The sequence below is a fragment of the Sturnus vulgaris genome, chromosome 22, assembly GCF_052056855.1.
Source record: "Sturnus vulgaris isolate bStuVul1 chromosome 22, bStuVul1.hap1, whole genome shotgun sequence".
NCBI lineage: Eukaryota > Metazoa > Chordata > Aves > Passeriformes > Sturnidae > Sturnus > Sturnus vulgaris.
The window spans coordinates 4,289,394-4,306,160 of NC_142264.1; the positions used below are offsets into that span (position 1 = coordinate 4,289,394).

Sequence of the window (16,767 nt, forward strand, 5' to 3'; positions counted from 1 at the left end):
TAATGATGAAGCTTTAGTTTTCAAAGTTTTAAATGAGCACCGTGCCCATGTTTGTGGTTTCATAGCAGAGTAACCCTACAGGCTGAGATGGAAACCTGGCACAATATGGTTGGTGCCTTTCAGCTGAACAAAGGAGCCTTTTCTGCAGGGTTCTGCCTGTAGAAGAAGTTTTTTTTTGTCTGCTCCAAATCTTGAAGATCATCTGCACAAGACAGGATTTTTTGAGGGATGAGGAGATTCTTTTTGGTTACTTTAATTTTTTAGGAGGTGCATTACCTTATTTCTGGTAAGAAGAGCCACTGGGGTAGAGTAAGGAGAAGATACTGTGTGATTAACTTCATTAAAAATATTAATGCTTTCACTGCTAAATCAGATCTGTAATTCTTTAATACACTTTTTTTGTTTAAATAATTCCTGTGAAAGCTAAAGACATCTTATGTAGATGAAGAAATTGCCTTCCTTACAATTACAGCTGTGAGAAAAGTGACTCCCAAGTGCTTTCTCTGTTGATGCTTTTCACTTAGTGAGGAAGATTAAGAGCTGTTAATATATTAATATAATTTTTATATACTCAGGAACACCGAAAATGTGAAATATTAGTGAAACCATTTTGTTCTAGAAAATATAGCTGTGTGGCCATTAACATAGAAAAATAATCTTAAAAAATAATTTAAAAGTAATCCAAGTTCTGTTTTTATTTAGCTTCATGTAAAGCTTTTGTATATATTGAAGTGTTATTTTCAGTACCTTTCCTACATTCCTAGGAAGCTTCACTTATGATTTTAAAATGTAGAATTCACACATCTACTTGGAACTGCAGTTTTAAGAAAAATATCAGCTATCATGAGATGCATCATAAACCTGTACAAGTTGGCACTGGGGGATGTCCTGGCTGCTAAATGTTGTAAATTGATTTTTTTGTTGTTGCTGGTTTTGATTTCTTGGTTTTCTGAAATAGATTTTCTGTTTTATCTGCATGTATTGGGAGAAACAGATCGATCTTATTGATATTATGCAGAAAAATATTTCATTAGGAAAAGCTCAGCCTCACACAAGGCAGGTGGAATTCCCCAAAGCTGGAAAACCTGGATGCTTGCAGCAGTGATGGGGAATTCCTTTGCAGCTGGTAGGGGAATGATTTGCACAATTACTGCTCCTCTCAAATACTCATTTCAGTGAGTATTCATTCTGCTGCTTGCACTGGGCACAGAAGCAGAGGTGAGGCTGTTGGGAATGTTGTTGGGAATGTTGTTGGGAATGCCCTGGGCAGGGCAGGTTTGACCATCAGCAATTTTGGGATTTTTGGCCCCTCTGGGTCGTGGGGTCTCAGACCCCTCAGAGGGGCTGGAACACAACAGCTCTGCTGCTCCAGCCCAAGGCTCTGTCACCCCCCTCTGTCTCCTCTCCAGCTCCATGAGCCCACAGCCTTCTCCCCAGTGCTCTTCCAGCCCCCAGCATTCCCTGCATTCAGGACTCCTCGAGCTCCATGGGGTTTGTGTGTGCTCATTAACCCCAAAAAGGATTTGTGTCCCCTGAGCTCATCTCAGCCTCCCTGCATGAACCTTTTAGCACCCACAGCATCCTCTGACAGTGCAATTCAGCACTTTTCCCTAAAGTGAGTTTGGAAATGGCATTCTCTTGTTAGTAAGCAAAAATTTGGGGGGGATTGATGTGTTTTTAGCTGAGATTTTCTCTCATGGTCAATGCTGGCAGATAAAGGTGTTTATTTTGTAAGAGGAAAAGGGAACTGAATGGCACCTGATATCCATCAGACCATGAATCTCCTGGCCATGGTTTTGATACTCGTGGTCCTGCTTTGGCACTATTTTCAGTCTTGCTTCTGCTCCTCAGAAAAATGATTAAGAAACAATATCCTGATCCCTTCAGTGAACACCCCCTGTCCCCAAAAAGGAGAGCACTCTGTGCAGTACAGTGTGTGATGCTTTAATAATGTATAAATCAAGCTGGACAGAAGCTGCCTGTCAGTTTTATTAACTTTGACCTTTTCTCCCATTATAAAGATGGTTTGGTAAATATTTAATGGCCCTTACAGGTTTTGACAGTTGGACCTGCATTCCTAAGAGCAAAGGTAGATTATGAAAAAATACTTATAATTAATAAAAATAACTTTATCACTTGGGAGTCAGCCTTGAAGGACAAAATTGTAGTTTAGAATCTATTTTTTATTCATTTTGTAGTTTTTGTAGTTTTTTTCGTTGTTTTTTTTAAATGCCTGAGCACTAAATGTCACTAGCTGGGAGGTAATGAAATGTTTTGAAGAGGTTACCTTTAAAATCCATCTCTGATTAATACTGGTGATTACCTCCATCTCTGAGCAAATGTCCAAGTAATGTTATTTACCTGCAATACCTGCACAGGGAGCATCAGTGAATGGTGTCACCAGCAGGAAAAGATGCAAGAAGGAAAAGGAAAAGCATATTGCTGGAGTCAAGGGGCTCTTCTGCCAGAGCTGTCTTTGCCTTTAATTCCCTGCATATTGCACTCCCTGCACATTCAGGCAGTGAAGATTGAAAACTAAGCCCCTGACACTGAAACATCACCTTTCAAACATGGACCCTCCATCGCTCTCATTGATTTTTTTTTTTTTATTTCAGAAAACGGTCGGAGAAAAACACATTTGTGCAAAATCCATTGGCTGGGGCAATAAAATCCCCCCCTTCCCTGGCAGAGCACAGCTCTCTTCCCATTAGGAATGGGATGTGTCCTCTTGTGCCATGGCTGAGCCCACGGGGCAGAGCAGAGCAGCCAGAGGAACCAGGAGCTGTTGGAAATCCTGGATGTGCTGAGCAGTGACACCTGAGTCAAACTGGCTCAGGGCATCGCTTCCTCCTGTTCACAGGAGTTTTTGAGCACATCATTCCAAGCTTTGCTTCCCTCCTTTTCACTCAGCACCTGTAGAACAGCTTGGTCTATGACCATTTTATTTTCTGAACATTTTAAAATCATACTTTCCTCACCTTGACCCATTTTTATGTGCAGACCATGGGGTTTGAAGTGTTAACATGTGAAACGATTCAGCTTTTTCAGAACAGGTCTTTGGACAATGTAACGAACACATAGATCCAGGTACTGGAATGATGCAGGAAATCACATTTGTCTGACACTGAATCTTCCTCCCCCTCCAGTTCAAAAATGGGGAACTCAGGATGTAATGGAAAGTGTTCAGAGGAGAACTTGTTGCACTTTGAGGTGGTTGCAGGACAGGCAGAGCCCTGTAGCTGTTCTTAAATCTGAGAGCTGTGGGAGTGCACTCAGAATCCTGCTGATTCATGTTGTGTCCTTCAGAAATCTGTCTTTTATTGGCAAGGAAAAGAAAAGTTTCGAGGAGAAAGCTACTGAATGTGAATTGTTCTGCAGTGCTGTGGAGATGTGCGAGCAGGTATTTTGAAAGCAAAATTTTTCTTTGCAGTGGTAGAAACTCCTTTGCAAATGTTTTGTGGTTTTATGTTTAAGAAGAAAAAGATGAGTGTTATTTCTAAAAAGCTGGTTCATATCGTGAAAGGGTTACATCTGTCTTCTTCTTATGTTCTGCCTAAAGTGAGAGTGTTTAGTCCCTAGAGAAGAGGAAAGTCTCAATGTTTAAAAGCAAGCCCAAATTTCAAGAGAGTTAGACTTGAGAGGAAGTCCTTGATTCATCATCTTACTTGCCCTAATGCATAACTTGCTCCTCATACCCATTTCACAGCAGACTTTTTCCATGTGCTTTGTCCCTATTGTCTTCCACCGAGCAGCATTAACTTCCTACCTGGCTGTAATTCGAATCAGGTGCCACAGGTAGCAGAGGTCTGACACAGACAGAGTACTGCAGTGGTGTGTATTTTAATATATATATAAATATATATATGTGTGTTTTTTCTTCTCCAGTTGCAGTACCATGCTGGGCTGGCATCTGGCCTTTTGAATCAGCAGTCTCTGAAACGTTCGGCCAACCAGATGGGAGTGTCTGCAAAGCGCAGGCCAAAAGCCCAGCCAACAACTCTTGTCCTGCCTCCTCAGTAAGTAATGCAATATTTGGAAGAGTTTCCATGCTGGGGGTGGGGGGGTGCAATATTTCTTATTAACTTACTGGTTTTTTTGTTTAATTTTCAATCGTTGTTATAAGCAACCTCGTGCTTGCATTTGTACACGTTCTCTTTGGAGCAGGTCATTAAAAAACTTTTTGTAACACGAGCTTGTCATTGAGGAGTGATGTTCACCTGATTGTTAGAACTTGGAGCTTCAAGTAGGACTTTTCTGAAGGTCCTAAAAGACTGAAGCCAAAAAGTCTTTGGTGTGAGTACTTGCTCTGCAAACGTCTGTTCTGAGTCCATCTGTTCACCATATGTTAATTTTGCATTGGATCTAAACCTCTTTTACAGGTGACAAGCAATTATGAGGACACTTAGGAACTGTTTGAGGACACAGAGTATCAACACTTTAAGCAGCCTGTGTGTAGCAATGCCAGAAGCACAGAGACGTACACAACAGAGCTTATAAATTAATAAACTGCCTGAAATATATTTAGTTCCATGTAAGAAAATGATTATTATGTAGAAAATGAAGTGCTAAGCAATTGTTCATTATGCTGAGCATCCTCGTAGTTTGTGGAAACTGCTCTGTTTTTCTTCACAAAACAAGAGTCATTGATGTATAAGCACTGTGCTACCAAAAAGCTCGTAGTTGCAATAATAAAAGTCCCTGTTGTCACCACATTTCACAGGTCAATATTTACATGGATTTTTCTTAAAAGAAGCATGAAAAAAATCAGAGTCAATAGAGCTTTCCCCTTGTATATTAACTTTAAAGTGCTGGTAATTCAAGAGTCTATAAAATGCTCTGTTGTTTTACCAGTGGGTCAGACAAAGGAGAATGGTTTGAAGGGGGCTCCAGCAGTGGTTTGAAAACCAGATGTTGTTTCTCTGATATGTGTGATGGAGCAGGGGCATCTTGTGACAAACTGCCTGGTTAGTTTTCCTTCTTTGTTGGTGTCTCTGGAGCTTCAGCTCGACTTTTTTCTCCAGGAAGTCTATAAACTGGAGTACTGTTATATCAATTAACACAGTTTTTTCAGAGGTCTTAAAGTATTTTGGTGGTTTTTTTGTTTCATTTCTTAATTGTGGCATCTCTAGTTACCAACAATACATATAAAGAGCTAACTTCTACTTGTGCATAGAAAAATCTGTTCCTTAACAGTTACAGTTGTATAAATCTTGATGTGAGATAAATAATATACATATTTAAAGGTATTGGATGTCTTGTTATCTGTAGATGGTTTTCCTTCAGTGGTACATTTACCTAGGATCTGCAGACACACTGAAATTTTCGTGTGGTAGCTAAACTTTAGGCAGTAGTTGAATTATGTTTCAGTATCTTATTACCACTTCCAGCATTATTCACAGGGAAAATGTGGTTCTGCTGAGCTGGCCCTTTATCTGTCACTGGTTTCCTCCTCTCTGGCTTCTCTTTGACCTTTCCATATTTGTTCTTGTTTGCTATCTTGGTGTGTCTTAAGAGAATAATAGTGATATTAAGGCAAATCAAATACCTGTTGGGCTCAATATCTTGTTTCTAACACAAGACAGAAGAAGATTATGAAAAGACTTATGAAAATAGGCTTATGAAAAGTATTAAAAAAAAAGAAAGTGTGACAAATGGTTTTTAATATCTTGATTTTGCTGTAGTTTCATGCAAATAGTGATGAATCATGCAGTGGGATTTTTTTCCCTTCATTCTTTGTAAAATGCAAAAGAAGAAAACATCCAGATGCAAAACTACAGATCTCCTTGAAAGGGCATCCTGCATCCTAATATTCCCATGGCAAGTCAAGGATTTATTTTTTTTTTTTAGCTTTATTAATTCGTCAAGAAAGGGATAACTATTTCTTGGCCTAATTTTGCTTTGATGTATGCTATTAAAATTAAGTTCAGTGACAAGTCATTGGGCTGAGTAACAATGAGTCAAGTGTTTATTAAATGTTGTTCAGAGCAACTATATTATCTAGAGCTTTTCTTCAACAGAAGTAGTTGAAACCAACTGTATGCCAAAATGTCATTTCAGGAGAGCAGGTTGGAGCAAATACCAACACTGCAGTAAATCCTTTTTGCCAGCAAGGGAATGCAGGAAACACTTGCTCAGGAATTATCAGAGGTGATGATTTGGGCAAAGAATCTCCTAAAACCAATTTATTCTTATGCAAATTTTGCACATGGCTAGTTTGCTAGTAAACATGCCTATATTTGAGTTAAAGGTGGTATTAGAGGGCAGGTTACTATCTGTTTATTTATGGTCCTGTTCCTTGAAGAAACTGCATGAGTAACTTTTGCTGTTGCACTTCACGTTCTCGATGGCAATGGTGCGAGCTGAGCAATTTTCTTGTTCATCCAGGTCTTTGATCTGTGCTGCTGGGGTGAGACTTGGGTTGTGTTCCACAACCAAATGGTGTTTCTCCTCATAAAGGGGGTGATACAGCAGAAAAATCATGTTCAATTCACTGTTCACTTGAGCCTTCAGTCTCTATCCCTGCTCTGCTTTTCTTCTTTCCCCTCCAAAATGTGGCGTTTTTTTTAAAGAAACCAATCAAACAAAGCAAACCCAAGTCTGGCTTGCAGGCTTAACCATCTCTTCCTATTTAATGCTCATAGGAGGAGCTGGAGAAGGGTTTTGCTGATGGCAAAAGTGATTCTTGCTGAGTCCTCACCCCTTTTCCTTGCCAGCCCTAGGTTGTCTTCTGATGTGCTCTGGTTTGGAGGTGAGAACCTCCAGCTCTTCACTAGTAAATACTGAAACAGAGCAGCGATTTTGAATCCAAAAGATGATTTTGAAAATGCAAGTTCTCTGCCCTATATACAACCACTATGAGGAAAATCTGCATTTTCTCCCTGTTTGTTATTTGAGGAGTTCTAAGGGTGCTGAGCAGTTTTGACGAGAGCCCTTTTGGCGTTCGGTTTTGCTTTTCAGTATTGCTTTTCCCTGGCTCGGGAAGCGCAGAAAGGAAGGCTGGATTGATGTGTGTCTCATTCCCAGCCAAATGATCTGTGTGAGAAAATGACTAACTGCTGCCTGCTTTCTGTGCCTGCTTTGTCCCTCCTTCTGTCTTCTATTAACAAGACATCTCCCAGTACGTGCTAATGGATGCGTTCCCTCACATGCCTCTCCTCTGGCTGCGGGTTCCTTCCTTCTGTTAAGGAATCTCAAGGCAGTGTTTGCTGAAGTGCTGAGAGCTGTCAGCTCCTCTCTGTGCCTGGGGAAGCGTCTGCTGAAAACCAAGGTGGCTGCTCCTGCTTGGGAATCAAGAAATAAGACAATAAGAAATGATGGCGTAGCTTTTCTCTTCCTTTTGGATTGTATTAATTGGCACAGTTAATTAATCTTAAATTGTTTTGCTTGGTACCACATGTCAGAAGCAAATTTGCAGTTATGAAGTTGTCTCTGAGACCCTGAGGGAGCAGAATTCTCTCAGGGAGTGCTGAGAGCAGGGAGTCCACAGGGTAATTCCTGCTGCTGGACCACCCTGCTGGGATGCCAGGGAATCTGGTGTGTCACTGTCCAACTGGAAAACAACAGCAGTGAGCCACTGGCAGCTGGAGAGGGAAGAAAAGAGGAAGCCCAGGATGAAAAAGAAAAAGAAGCCCAGGATGCTGTCTGTATCCTGGCACTAGAGTTCAGTGGCACACACAAGAGTCAGTCAGTTTTAATGGGAATTTTTAGGGGTCTCTGTTGGAAACCCTGTGATTTTGTCAGCTCTGTTGTGTGGGGCTTTCTCAGTGCTCCCAGATTAATCATCTGTCTTCTCTGTCTGGGAGAAAATTGCCAGAAAAAGAACTTGATCACCACAGAAGGTACTGAGACTCTTGCCCTTTATGGTGCCTTTTAGGGTCATTTGTTGTCACTTTGTGGTTTTGGAGAAATAAGCACACTATAAACAATAAACAAGTGGAAGACTTGTTCTTGTTTGACTCTTGTTTGTTCAGGCTCAATGAACAGAGAGATTTGAGTAAAAGAGAGTCCAGTTTCTTTGTTTTAAGGCTCTTCAAGTTGTCTTGTAAATCTCTTGTGGTCTGATGTATGCCCTAACTTGACAGTGAAAATACTGTAATAGATTGAGTAAAAATCTCTGTAAATTTGTACTCTATTGCTAGGAGCACACCAGCAAAATTACTTTTTTTTTTTTTAATAAAAGAAAAGACAGTGCTGCCCATGATACTGTTCTAGATGAATGAGCAAAAAAAAAATCAGTGGAGATAACTTTTCTTTTAGGAGATAACAAGGACTTGAGGATATAGAAACTCTGGATGGCCACTTTGTTTCTACTCCTTGTTCTGGGTGAGATGGAGGAGATCTCTAATCTGCTCTCTGCACCTCAGAATTCATCTGCATGATTCTTATAGAGAAGGATCTATTCAAAAGAAGTCTATATTTCCTGCATCCTTTGGAGCTGCATTAGCTAAAGATGCTCCATGACAAGTGGATTCCATAAAAAGTTAATTTCCTGGCTCAGCAGGTGCTTGTTCATCTGGATTTGGAACAGAACTGTACAGATAGCCCAGTGTGTTTATTGGAGCTTGATTCAATACCAGCATAGTCCAAGTGTCATTCTGTCAATGTCTTGTCTGTTTAATGGTTGTCATATAATTAGTACTGTCAGATTCTGTTGGCTTTGGTCAAGAGCATTCTTCAAGATACTCAAATTTATTTTAAAGGAAGGATTTAGTATTAAATGCTGGTTTTAACAGCTTTATATATATATCTATATATGTATAAAAAACTATACACCCAGTCATCAAATATGCCAGAATAAATTCTTTGGAACTTAACTTGTATGATTTATTATTTTTGCATTAAGGAAAAATCCCGAGCTCTTTGCCAAGAGTTTTTTGGAGGAAAGTTTTTTTTCAGCATTTTGTTTTATAAACAGCATCTCATTGCATCCTGAGTTCAGAGATTTTCAGTTTGTAAGAAAGAGGCAGGTTTTTCTAAAGGTAATGGCAAAACATGCTTAAGCCAATAAATGTTTGTAAGTTTTGTAATTTTTTAGAGAACTTGTTTAAATTATGCTGTGCTAGGCCTTTCCAACCCAAATTCCATGATGAATCTGATTGAGTTCAGTGTGACACAAGGGTGGGGGTGAGGTTATTTAACAGCCAGTGTTGTTATTGCAGTAATTCAATATTGAGAGCTGGACTCCAAGTTTTGGGCCTCTTCCTGGAATATTCAAGAGTAGAAGAGTGAAGTGCGTGGCTGTATTTTCTATTTTGATAAAAGTCATCAGAAGTTCTTTGTGCAGTTCTGAAATTCTTCTTTGCCTGTACTGGTAAAGCTGCATTAAGTATCAATATTCATTAAATACCATGGAGATGATAATGTAATAAAGCAATAATCCTCGGGCCCACATCTGTACTTCTCTCCAGAAGAGCTGAGGTTGAGAATATAATTAAAGATTAAAACTCTGTTTGCATTCTGGAACATGGAGATATCTTTTCCTACATGATGGGGAATTGTATTAATAAGGAAGAGATCAGTTTCCAATAACTTCCAAGACTGGGAGCTCATTTCATATCCCTGTTCATGTTTAAGTTTCTCACGGAATTCTTTAGCTTGATTTTAGCAAGAGTGCAACAGGAACTGTCAAAGAACATGTTGCTGAAACATGTGACCCTTTTGCTCCACAAATTAATCCCCTTTTATATGAAAGAAAAAGAGATTAAAAATCAGTTCTTTATATTGTAAGACAATGATATTTACAAGAATAAGTTTAATTACTTTGCAGCCGTGTACCAATCGAACATTAATTTTAGTATTTGATGTCTTGTGCACAGTTTGGATCACATCATTGTGCTGTTTTCTTTTTATTTTTAGTAAATTGTTGAACTGCTGTTGCAGAGCTCTTTAGTGAAGCTGTTTTAGTGGGAGTTTGCAGTTTACCCCTGACTGATTTCGGTGTGTTCTATGGAGCCAGGACACTGAGATCCCAAAGCTGGGAGCATCTCCCCTGGCTGAAGTGTAACAAATTATGAGGGACAGTTCCAAGGTGATGGCACATCATGAACCTGTCTTGAACTGATTTTTCCAAGGGAACAGCCCTTGGGTGGGTGTTCTTTCTGGATTTCAGATGTAACAAGTGAGTTACCAGTCCCTGTCATTTGCATGAGGGACAATTCTAAGCTTTTACAGACAGATATTTTTCATTCCCAGTTGCCCATGTCAGCAGCAGGGACAAATGTTCCAGGGCTCTGTGAGTGGCTGTTGCTCTGTCCTGCTGCTTTGGGTGTGTTTTGTTTAAATGTGGTGGGGGGGAAACAGTCTGCTATGAAATGTAATGGCAATCTGTCTCAGTTCTGTGCTGTTTACTGCTGAGCACTCAGTATAATGTGGCTGGGACAAAAAGCTGCACAGTACAGTTCTGATTCATGAAGGGCTTTATTAGGCAGCTCCAGTGAGATCAAATCCAATAACATACCAGGGGTTTAACCATGGTCCTCTCACTACCTGTAGCCAAAGGTACCTTTCCAAACTCTGATCCAAAAAAGAGAGAAGGGGGTAATCCACTTGAAATTTTATTTCAGTGTAACAGGTGAATTTTAAAACGGGTGCTCTTCAATTGTTTGATGTCTGTGTTTTGTTTTCAGTGCTGTTCACTTGGGTTGTGTATCTTGTTAACTTTGGGACTTTACAGGTGCTTTGTAACCTGTGTGGGTACCAAAGATACAGAACATGAGCTTTGCTGCTCTGTGCATCTTTAGAAACACAATTCTTTTAAACATTTTAATCTTGATTTAATCTTCTAATATGTTGATATATCTGACAGCAGGGGTTTCTGCAGTAATCTTTGTTTTGTTATGCCAAATCAATGTTGGTTTTTTTTTTTTTTTGGCTGTAGTTATATGCTGAATTTAATTTAATTCCATTAAGTACTATACAGCTGCATATTTTCTTACAAAGTAATTACAAAAAACCAGCAGGCATTGATCAACACAGATTGTCCAAAGGAAATACTTTGACTAAAACTAAATGTTCCTTATGATATTCATTAACAGGAGAATAATTTGTATCCATACAATACAAAAGGATCTTGGATGTTGCTTTATCTGTAATAAATTACTGAAATATGCATTAAGGAGTCACAGAATGGTTTGGGAATGGAAGGGACCTTAAAGCTCATCCCATCCCACTCCCTGCCATGGGCAGAGACACCTTCCACTACCCCAGGCTGCCCCAAGCCCTGTCCAGCCTGGCCTTGGACACCTCCAGGGATCCTGGGGCAGCCTCAGCTTCTCTGGAAGGGTTTCTGTCAGGAACCCGTTTTCTCTCAGGAAACATTGGTTAGGAGGTAAAACTTCATGCTGTATTTTAACATGGAGGGAAAAATCTATTTCATTTATTCACTTTTCAACAGCTCTTATAACCAAGTACTGTGGAAAGGGATTGCATGCAATTAAGATTTCACAATTTCTTTACTGTGTATGGAGCTTTTTTTACGAGTGTGCTGTGAGCCACTGTGGACTGATGTGATGAGCTCTGCTCGTGCCTGTCATGGACACATGAGCCAGAAAGCACCTGGGGCTGGTGGCTGTTGATATTTTGTTGTCATATTCCACAAATAATCCCCCCAAACAGGATTGTTGGGAGTGTGATGTGGAGCCCTGTGTGACCAAGCACAGCGATTTGGAATCATTCCCATCTACTTTGGGGAAGATGAACTGGAACTCTGTATTTGGGAAGTGAAAAAGATGAATCTTTCTGGAGACTCTGGGCCATGCAGCAGTGTTGATCTGCTGTTTCCAAAGCATGCACACATCCAGAGCAGCAGACCCATAGTGAGTTTAGAATTACTGGGGCCCACAGCTCTGTTGTAAAAGAGCAAATTTCTGACTCTTTGATGTATGTTTGCCTTAAAGGTAATGTTTGTGTGAGAACCGTGCCATTAAAAGGTGGCAATTAATTAAAAGTTGTTCCACAATCCCAACCATTAGAAGATGCCCTTGCAGCATTTAGAGCAGAACATTAATATTGTACTGTAGGGAATCCCTGTACTTTCAGTAAAAAATAAAGTCAAGGATGAAGATTTTAATATGTAATTAAAGACTGCAAATACTGGTTTAACTGCTTGTTTCTGTGTCAAAAAAAAAGTTAAAAAGAACATAAACTACGTGTGGTTGAACTAATTAAGACAGTGAAGAACAAGCTAGATAAGAGAGGAAATTTGTATGAACCTAATAATGATATCAAAGCTTTTGCCAAAGCTGTGATTTTGTAATAAGATTGCTTTAAACCCCCCCATTCCCTTTTTTTTTTTAGCTTTGCTGTTTGGGGGATGGGGATTCGAGGCTGCTTTACTGCAGCAGACAATCAATCTGAAAAGAATAAATTAAAACTGCCTCTTGCCAAATTCAAAAATGTATTATAGCAATTGTTTCCATCTGCATTGGTTGCATATTCCCTTGTCAGAGATGAGGAGCAGGAAGAGCACAGCTGGAATAAGGTGGAATGAAAAGATCTTTATATTTTGGTGGCTTTACCAGACTAGATTTATTGTATAATGGTATTGTGTAATGTGGTATAAACCCGTTGTGAATGTATTAATTAATGTCTTTATTTCTGTATCTCTACAAAATAACCTTTGCCTATCTGAGAGGAAAACTAAACAGTTACACTGGGAGGGGGGATAAAAGTGCTTTCAAATGGGACTCCCCTGTACCCTGAGGAGCAGGAAGCTCTTGGTGTGTATCAGTCACCAACTTCACAAATGCAAATCTCACCTGGAAATACAGACAGTTAAAGCCCCTGGATTTTCAGCAGTAACTCTACACAGGCTGAAGTTTTCCCAGGTGATGAACTGCACCCTGGAGGTGTCCTGGGAGCTCAGGGGGATGTTCCCATCCCTGGGGACCGTGGTGGGGCCAGCTCTGGTTGTGCTCCTGACCATGTGCAGGGTGTGACACAATGCCTGACTGTCCTTCCTAGTGCAGAGGAGAACTGCTTTGCTCTGCTTTCTTTACCTGCTGTTAAAAATAACTGTTATTACTTTTTAATTTCACTTTAGGGCATTCTCTGGGTATTTGTGTGTTTACAAGGAACCCTATGGATGGGTTAAGTGAAAAAAGCTTGGGGTAGCAAATTCCAGCTGATGACTTCATAGTTTACTCCTCTAAATATAATCTTCACTTAAAATGATATGGAGTATTTTGGTACACTTATTTTCTGGTCCCATTTTCCCTACACACAGTGGGGAAAAAAAAAATGGAACCATTAGAAGTTTCACTGGGTGAAGTGAATCAGTTTTCATCTCTTTATAGATGCTGCTCTACTGTTATTTCCATTCTCCATGGGTTAATTTTGGAAGGCACTTGCTCTGTGCTGTGTACGTTTTACCTGCACAGGAGTAACACCATCCTTTCAATTTCATTGCTGTTACTCAGCAGTACATGTATGTTATTATGAAAATAAGAGTATTAACAGTGTGATGCACATTGCTAATTGACATAGATATATTCATCTCGTTATTTGTATATTTACCTGATTCTTACCTTTGCATGAGTAACACAGGGAGTAAAAACTGGACAGGGAAGACCTTGTTAACATTGGAGACTCAGGTTTAGCTTTTTTCTGTGGCTGCACACCATGTCTTTATTGTCTGTGAGTCATGGCCAGGGAATCCTGTAGTAAGCCCTCTAATTTTAGCAACCAAAAGCACCTCCATGCAGCAAGTTTTGCATTGAAATGAAATTTATGCTTTAGTGTTGCTCAGGATTGTTCTTTGAAACTCAGTTTTGGGAAAGAAAGTAAAGAGTTTGGCACAGAGTTGGTGGTAAAGTAGTGAATCACTTATTTAACGTTTGCTGAGCTTACCTGGAATGAAATGAAATAAAGATTGTATTCTGTGTATGATCATTATGCTCCACTGTTGCCTGTAATGCTTTGACTCCATCCCTCACAAAATGAGATTGTGGAATAGTGTTCAGCCTTTTCATTCTGTGCCATGTGTGTTTGAAAGCACTTAAAGATACAGAGACTCCCAAACAAGTTCTTGAAGAGCAAATTACTGTTTTGTTGAGTTGTTCCTTGCCTCAGTTTCCCCATGGGAATGGTGAGAATTTTCTCACCTGGAAGCTGTGCAGGAGTGCTGGGAGCAAGCAGACATTAAGCACAAAGCAGATGCCTTCATGCAGGGAAAGAGTCTGGACTTCTGCCTTTGATTTTTGGTTGTTCAAGACCGGGTAATATTTTTAAAAATCCAGAGTCTGGGAATGACACGTTGTGAGGAATGAAGGAATGACCAGATAATTCCTGAGAAGCTCTCAGTTATCCACTGCCAGCATTCCTTGTGATAAATGAGTGCTGATGCATTATCCTGTATCCTTTGTGTTCTTGCCTTTGGGTGCTCATTTCAGTGATGGAAGACAAAGTGCCAGCACATGAAATAATTCCACACAAGCCTGGCTGGAGCCTGTCAGTCTTTATCAAGCTGCCTAAACTTCTGTGGCCTCGAAATTGTTGAACTCTTTTGCTGATTGTTGTATTCAGTGTTTGGTATCAAATGTGCTCTAGGAGTGGCAAAAAATACCCTACAGTTTTGATGTGTTTTAAGTCAGAATGTAATATCTGTGTCCAAAATAGCCCTGTAAATCTGAGCTCTCCTGAAGCCAAAAACCCAGGCTTTTCTACCTCCCTATTTTACATGCAGAATCTTCTTTCATTTTGGCTTTTGCATTTTGACAGTTGCTCAGCAAAGATGATGCCTTTGCTCATGACAGATTTGTGTGTGCCATGTAGACAGGTCTTGAAAAGAGCTGAGCCCACTTCTTGTGAACCCTGGAGAACGATGGGTTTGAGGGCGGTGGCTGATGGAAGAAAACAGATATTTTTGAAGAAACCACATTAAGTAATAATGTAGATTATAGTAGCCTGCTTTAAAATCCCACAGTAAGAAGCTGAGTTAATTGAAAGGAGTGCTACAAGGAGGAGTGCTTGGCATTTAAAGTAATAGTTGCATGATTTTTTTTAAATTTGAAATTTGGCTTAAGAACAGTTTCTGTGTTGTTGCTTCCATGATCTTTTCTAGTTTGAAAATTGCTCTTCGTTTAGACAAAAGGTTCCTTTTTCAACAACCTGATTTTACAGCATAGCAGATGATAAGCAAATTTAATGCTTTCTAATCTTAGGTATTCCTAAGGAAGTGAAATGGATTTCTTGACATGACAGAGCAATGGTGGCTCTTGTATCCCTCTTGTAAAACGAGCTTGTGCACAGAAAATACCAGGTAGAACTCTTTTAACACGTGATTATGCTTCTAAAACGAAAATTTACTTTCAGAGCAAAGATAGCAACTTTAACATCACAGACAGAAAATCAATTATAATTTTTGCTAGTACAACTAAAATATTATCTGCTGCTACTAATTTCTTTTTGTTGTTCCACAATTGCTGTCTTCCCTCAGTTTTTTATTAAGTCATCGATAGGGATAAAGATTGTGATATTGAAGCCTGAGTGTTGTGATATCCTTCTTCTGTCCTGCTCTTTTATATCTCTCAGCAGTGCCATGATTGAGTCATCTGTTTCTGTGTTTATATATTAAAACCAATTAATTTTTGATGTCTTAGGCATCACCCTCCACCAAAAAGCACTTAATGCCAGTGAACAGTTTGCTTTTGCATTAATTGCTTTGTTAAAGTTTCAATAAATAAATACTGGATCTTAAAGGTCTGCATTTTGCAAATCTCTCAAATACCTTCTCCTGAAATTCTCAAGATATCTTAAAATGCTGGTGGGAAGAAGGTACACAGAGAACCTGGTTATTGGATGGTCCTTAGATTTCAGCTTGTTTCAAATATTTCTTTATCTCTTAACTTGCTCTGGTTTGTTTTGGAGAGTTTCAAGGATGAAGTTGTTTTCTGTCACATAAGGTTTCTCCACAGTTGACCCCTGTTGTTTTCACATCCTAAATAAAGAGTTCATTGCCATCTCCCGAGTGTGAAGGAGAGGATGTACTGAGAAAAGTTCAGCTCTGAGTGAGCAGAGCCTCTCCAGGTGTCAGGGAGCACTAACTGCTGTAATACTGGGTAATGTTTGTACACATATGTACTTCGGGGTTTTTTTAAAACCCTTGAAAAGAACAAAATGAGAGCTTTGTTTTGTTTCCCATGTTTGTTTATGGTTTTTTTGCTGTTGCTGACTTCTCACCACTTGACTCAGCTGCTGGGATGGGGTGCAGGACACCAGTCAGAGCAGGCAAGTTCTCAGTGTGGATTTAATTCAATTTGTTTTGTTCTCAGTTAAGCTTTCTCTTCCAGCTTTCCCATCATCCTTTTCAGACTTGTTGTGCAGTGTTTGTCTCATTGTGTCTTTTGCCAAATTGTCAAAGGAGGCAAATATTTTTTAAATATGCCTTTTTAAAAATGCCTATGAAGTGCTCTTAAGAATGGGTGCCATTAGATAAACTTTTAGTTTATGTTTTGAATCTACAGGATACTTGATGATTGCAATTAGGCAAAAAAAGTAAAAAATAATTAAATGATGAAAGAAAAATCAAGTACAGAAATGCACATCTGTGCACTGAGTAGTGAATGCAAAGTGAGCATGGATGGGGAGCTCCCTTAAAACATCTGCAAATTCACTGATGTTTGGGAGTGTAAGTGCAGGAAGATCTTTGGAGCCAGTAGCTGCCATTGGGTAATATTTTACCTCTTTCTGTAGGGCATCAGTTTCAACTGGTTGACTCACAGTAGCTATGTGGGAGCTAATTAATCATATAATTTGCTGTCATGTTGCTGG

At 39.6% G+C, this 16,767-nt stretch overlaps 1 protein-coding gene across 1 annotated transcript in view; it reads left to right on the forward strand.

Moving 5' to 3' along the window:
• Positions 1 to 16,767, forward strand: part of MED27 (mediator complex subunit 27) — an 83,479-nt gene that overhangs the window by 28,639 nt on the left and 38,073 nt on the right. Inside the window, exon 3 of the mRNA XM_014873241.2 lies at positions 3,886 to 4,016. Within this exon, the coding sequence (XP_014728727.1) occupies positions 3,886 to 4,016 (131 nt within the window). The remainder of the gene's footprint in view (positions 1 to 3,885; positions 4,017 to 16,767) is intronic.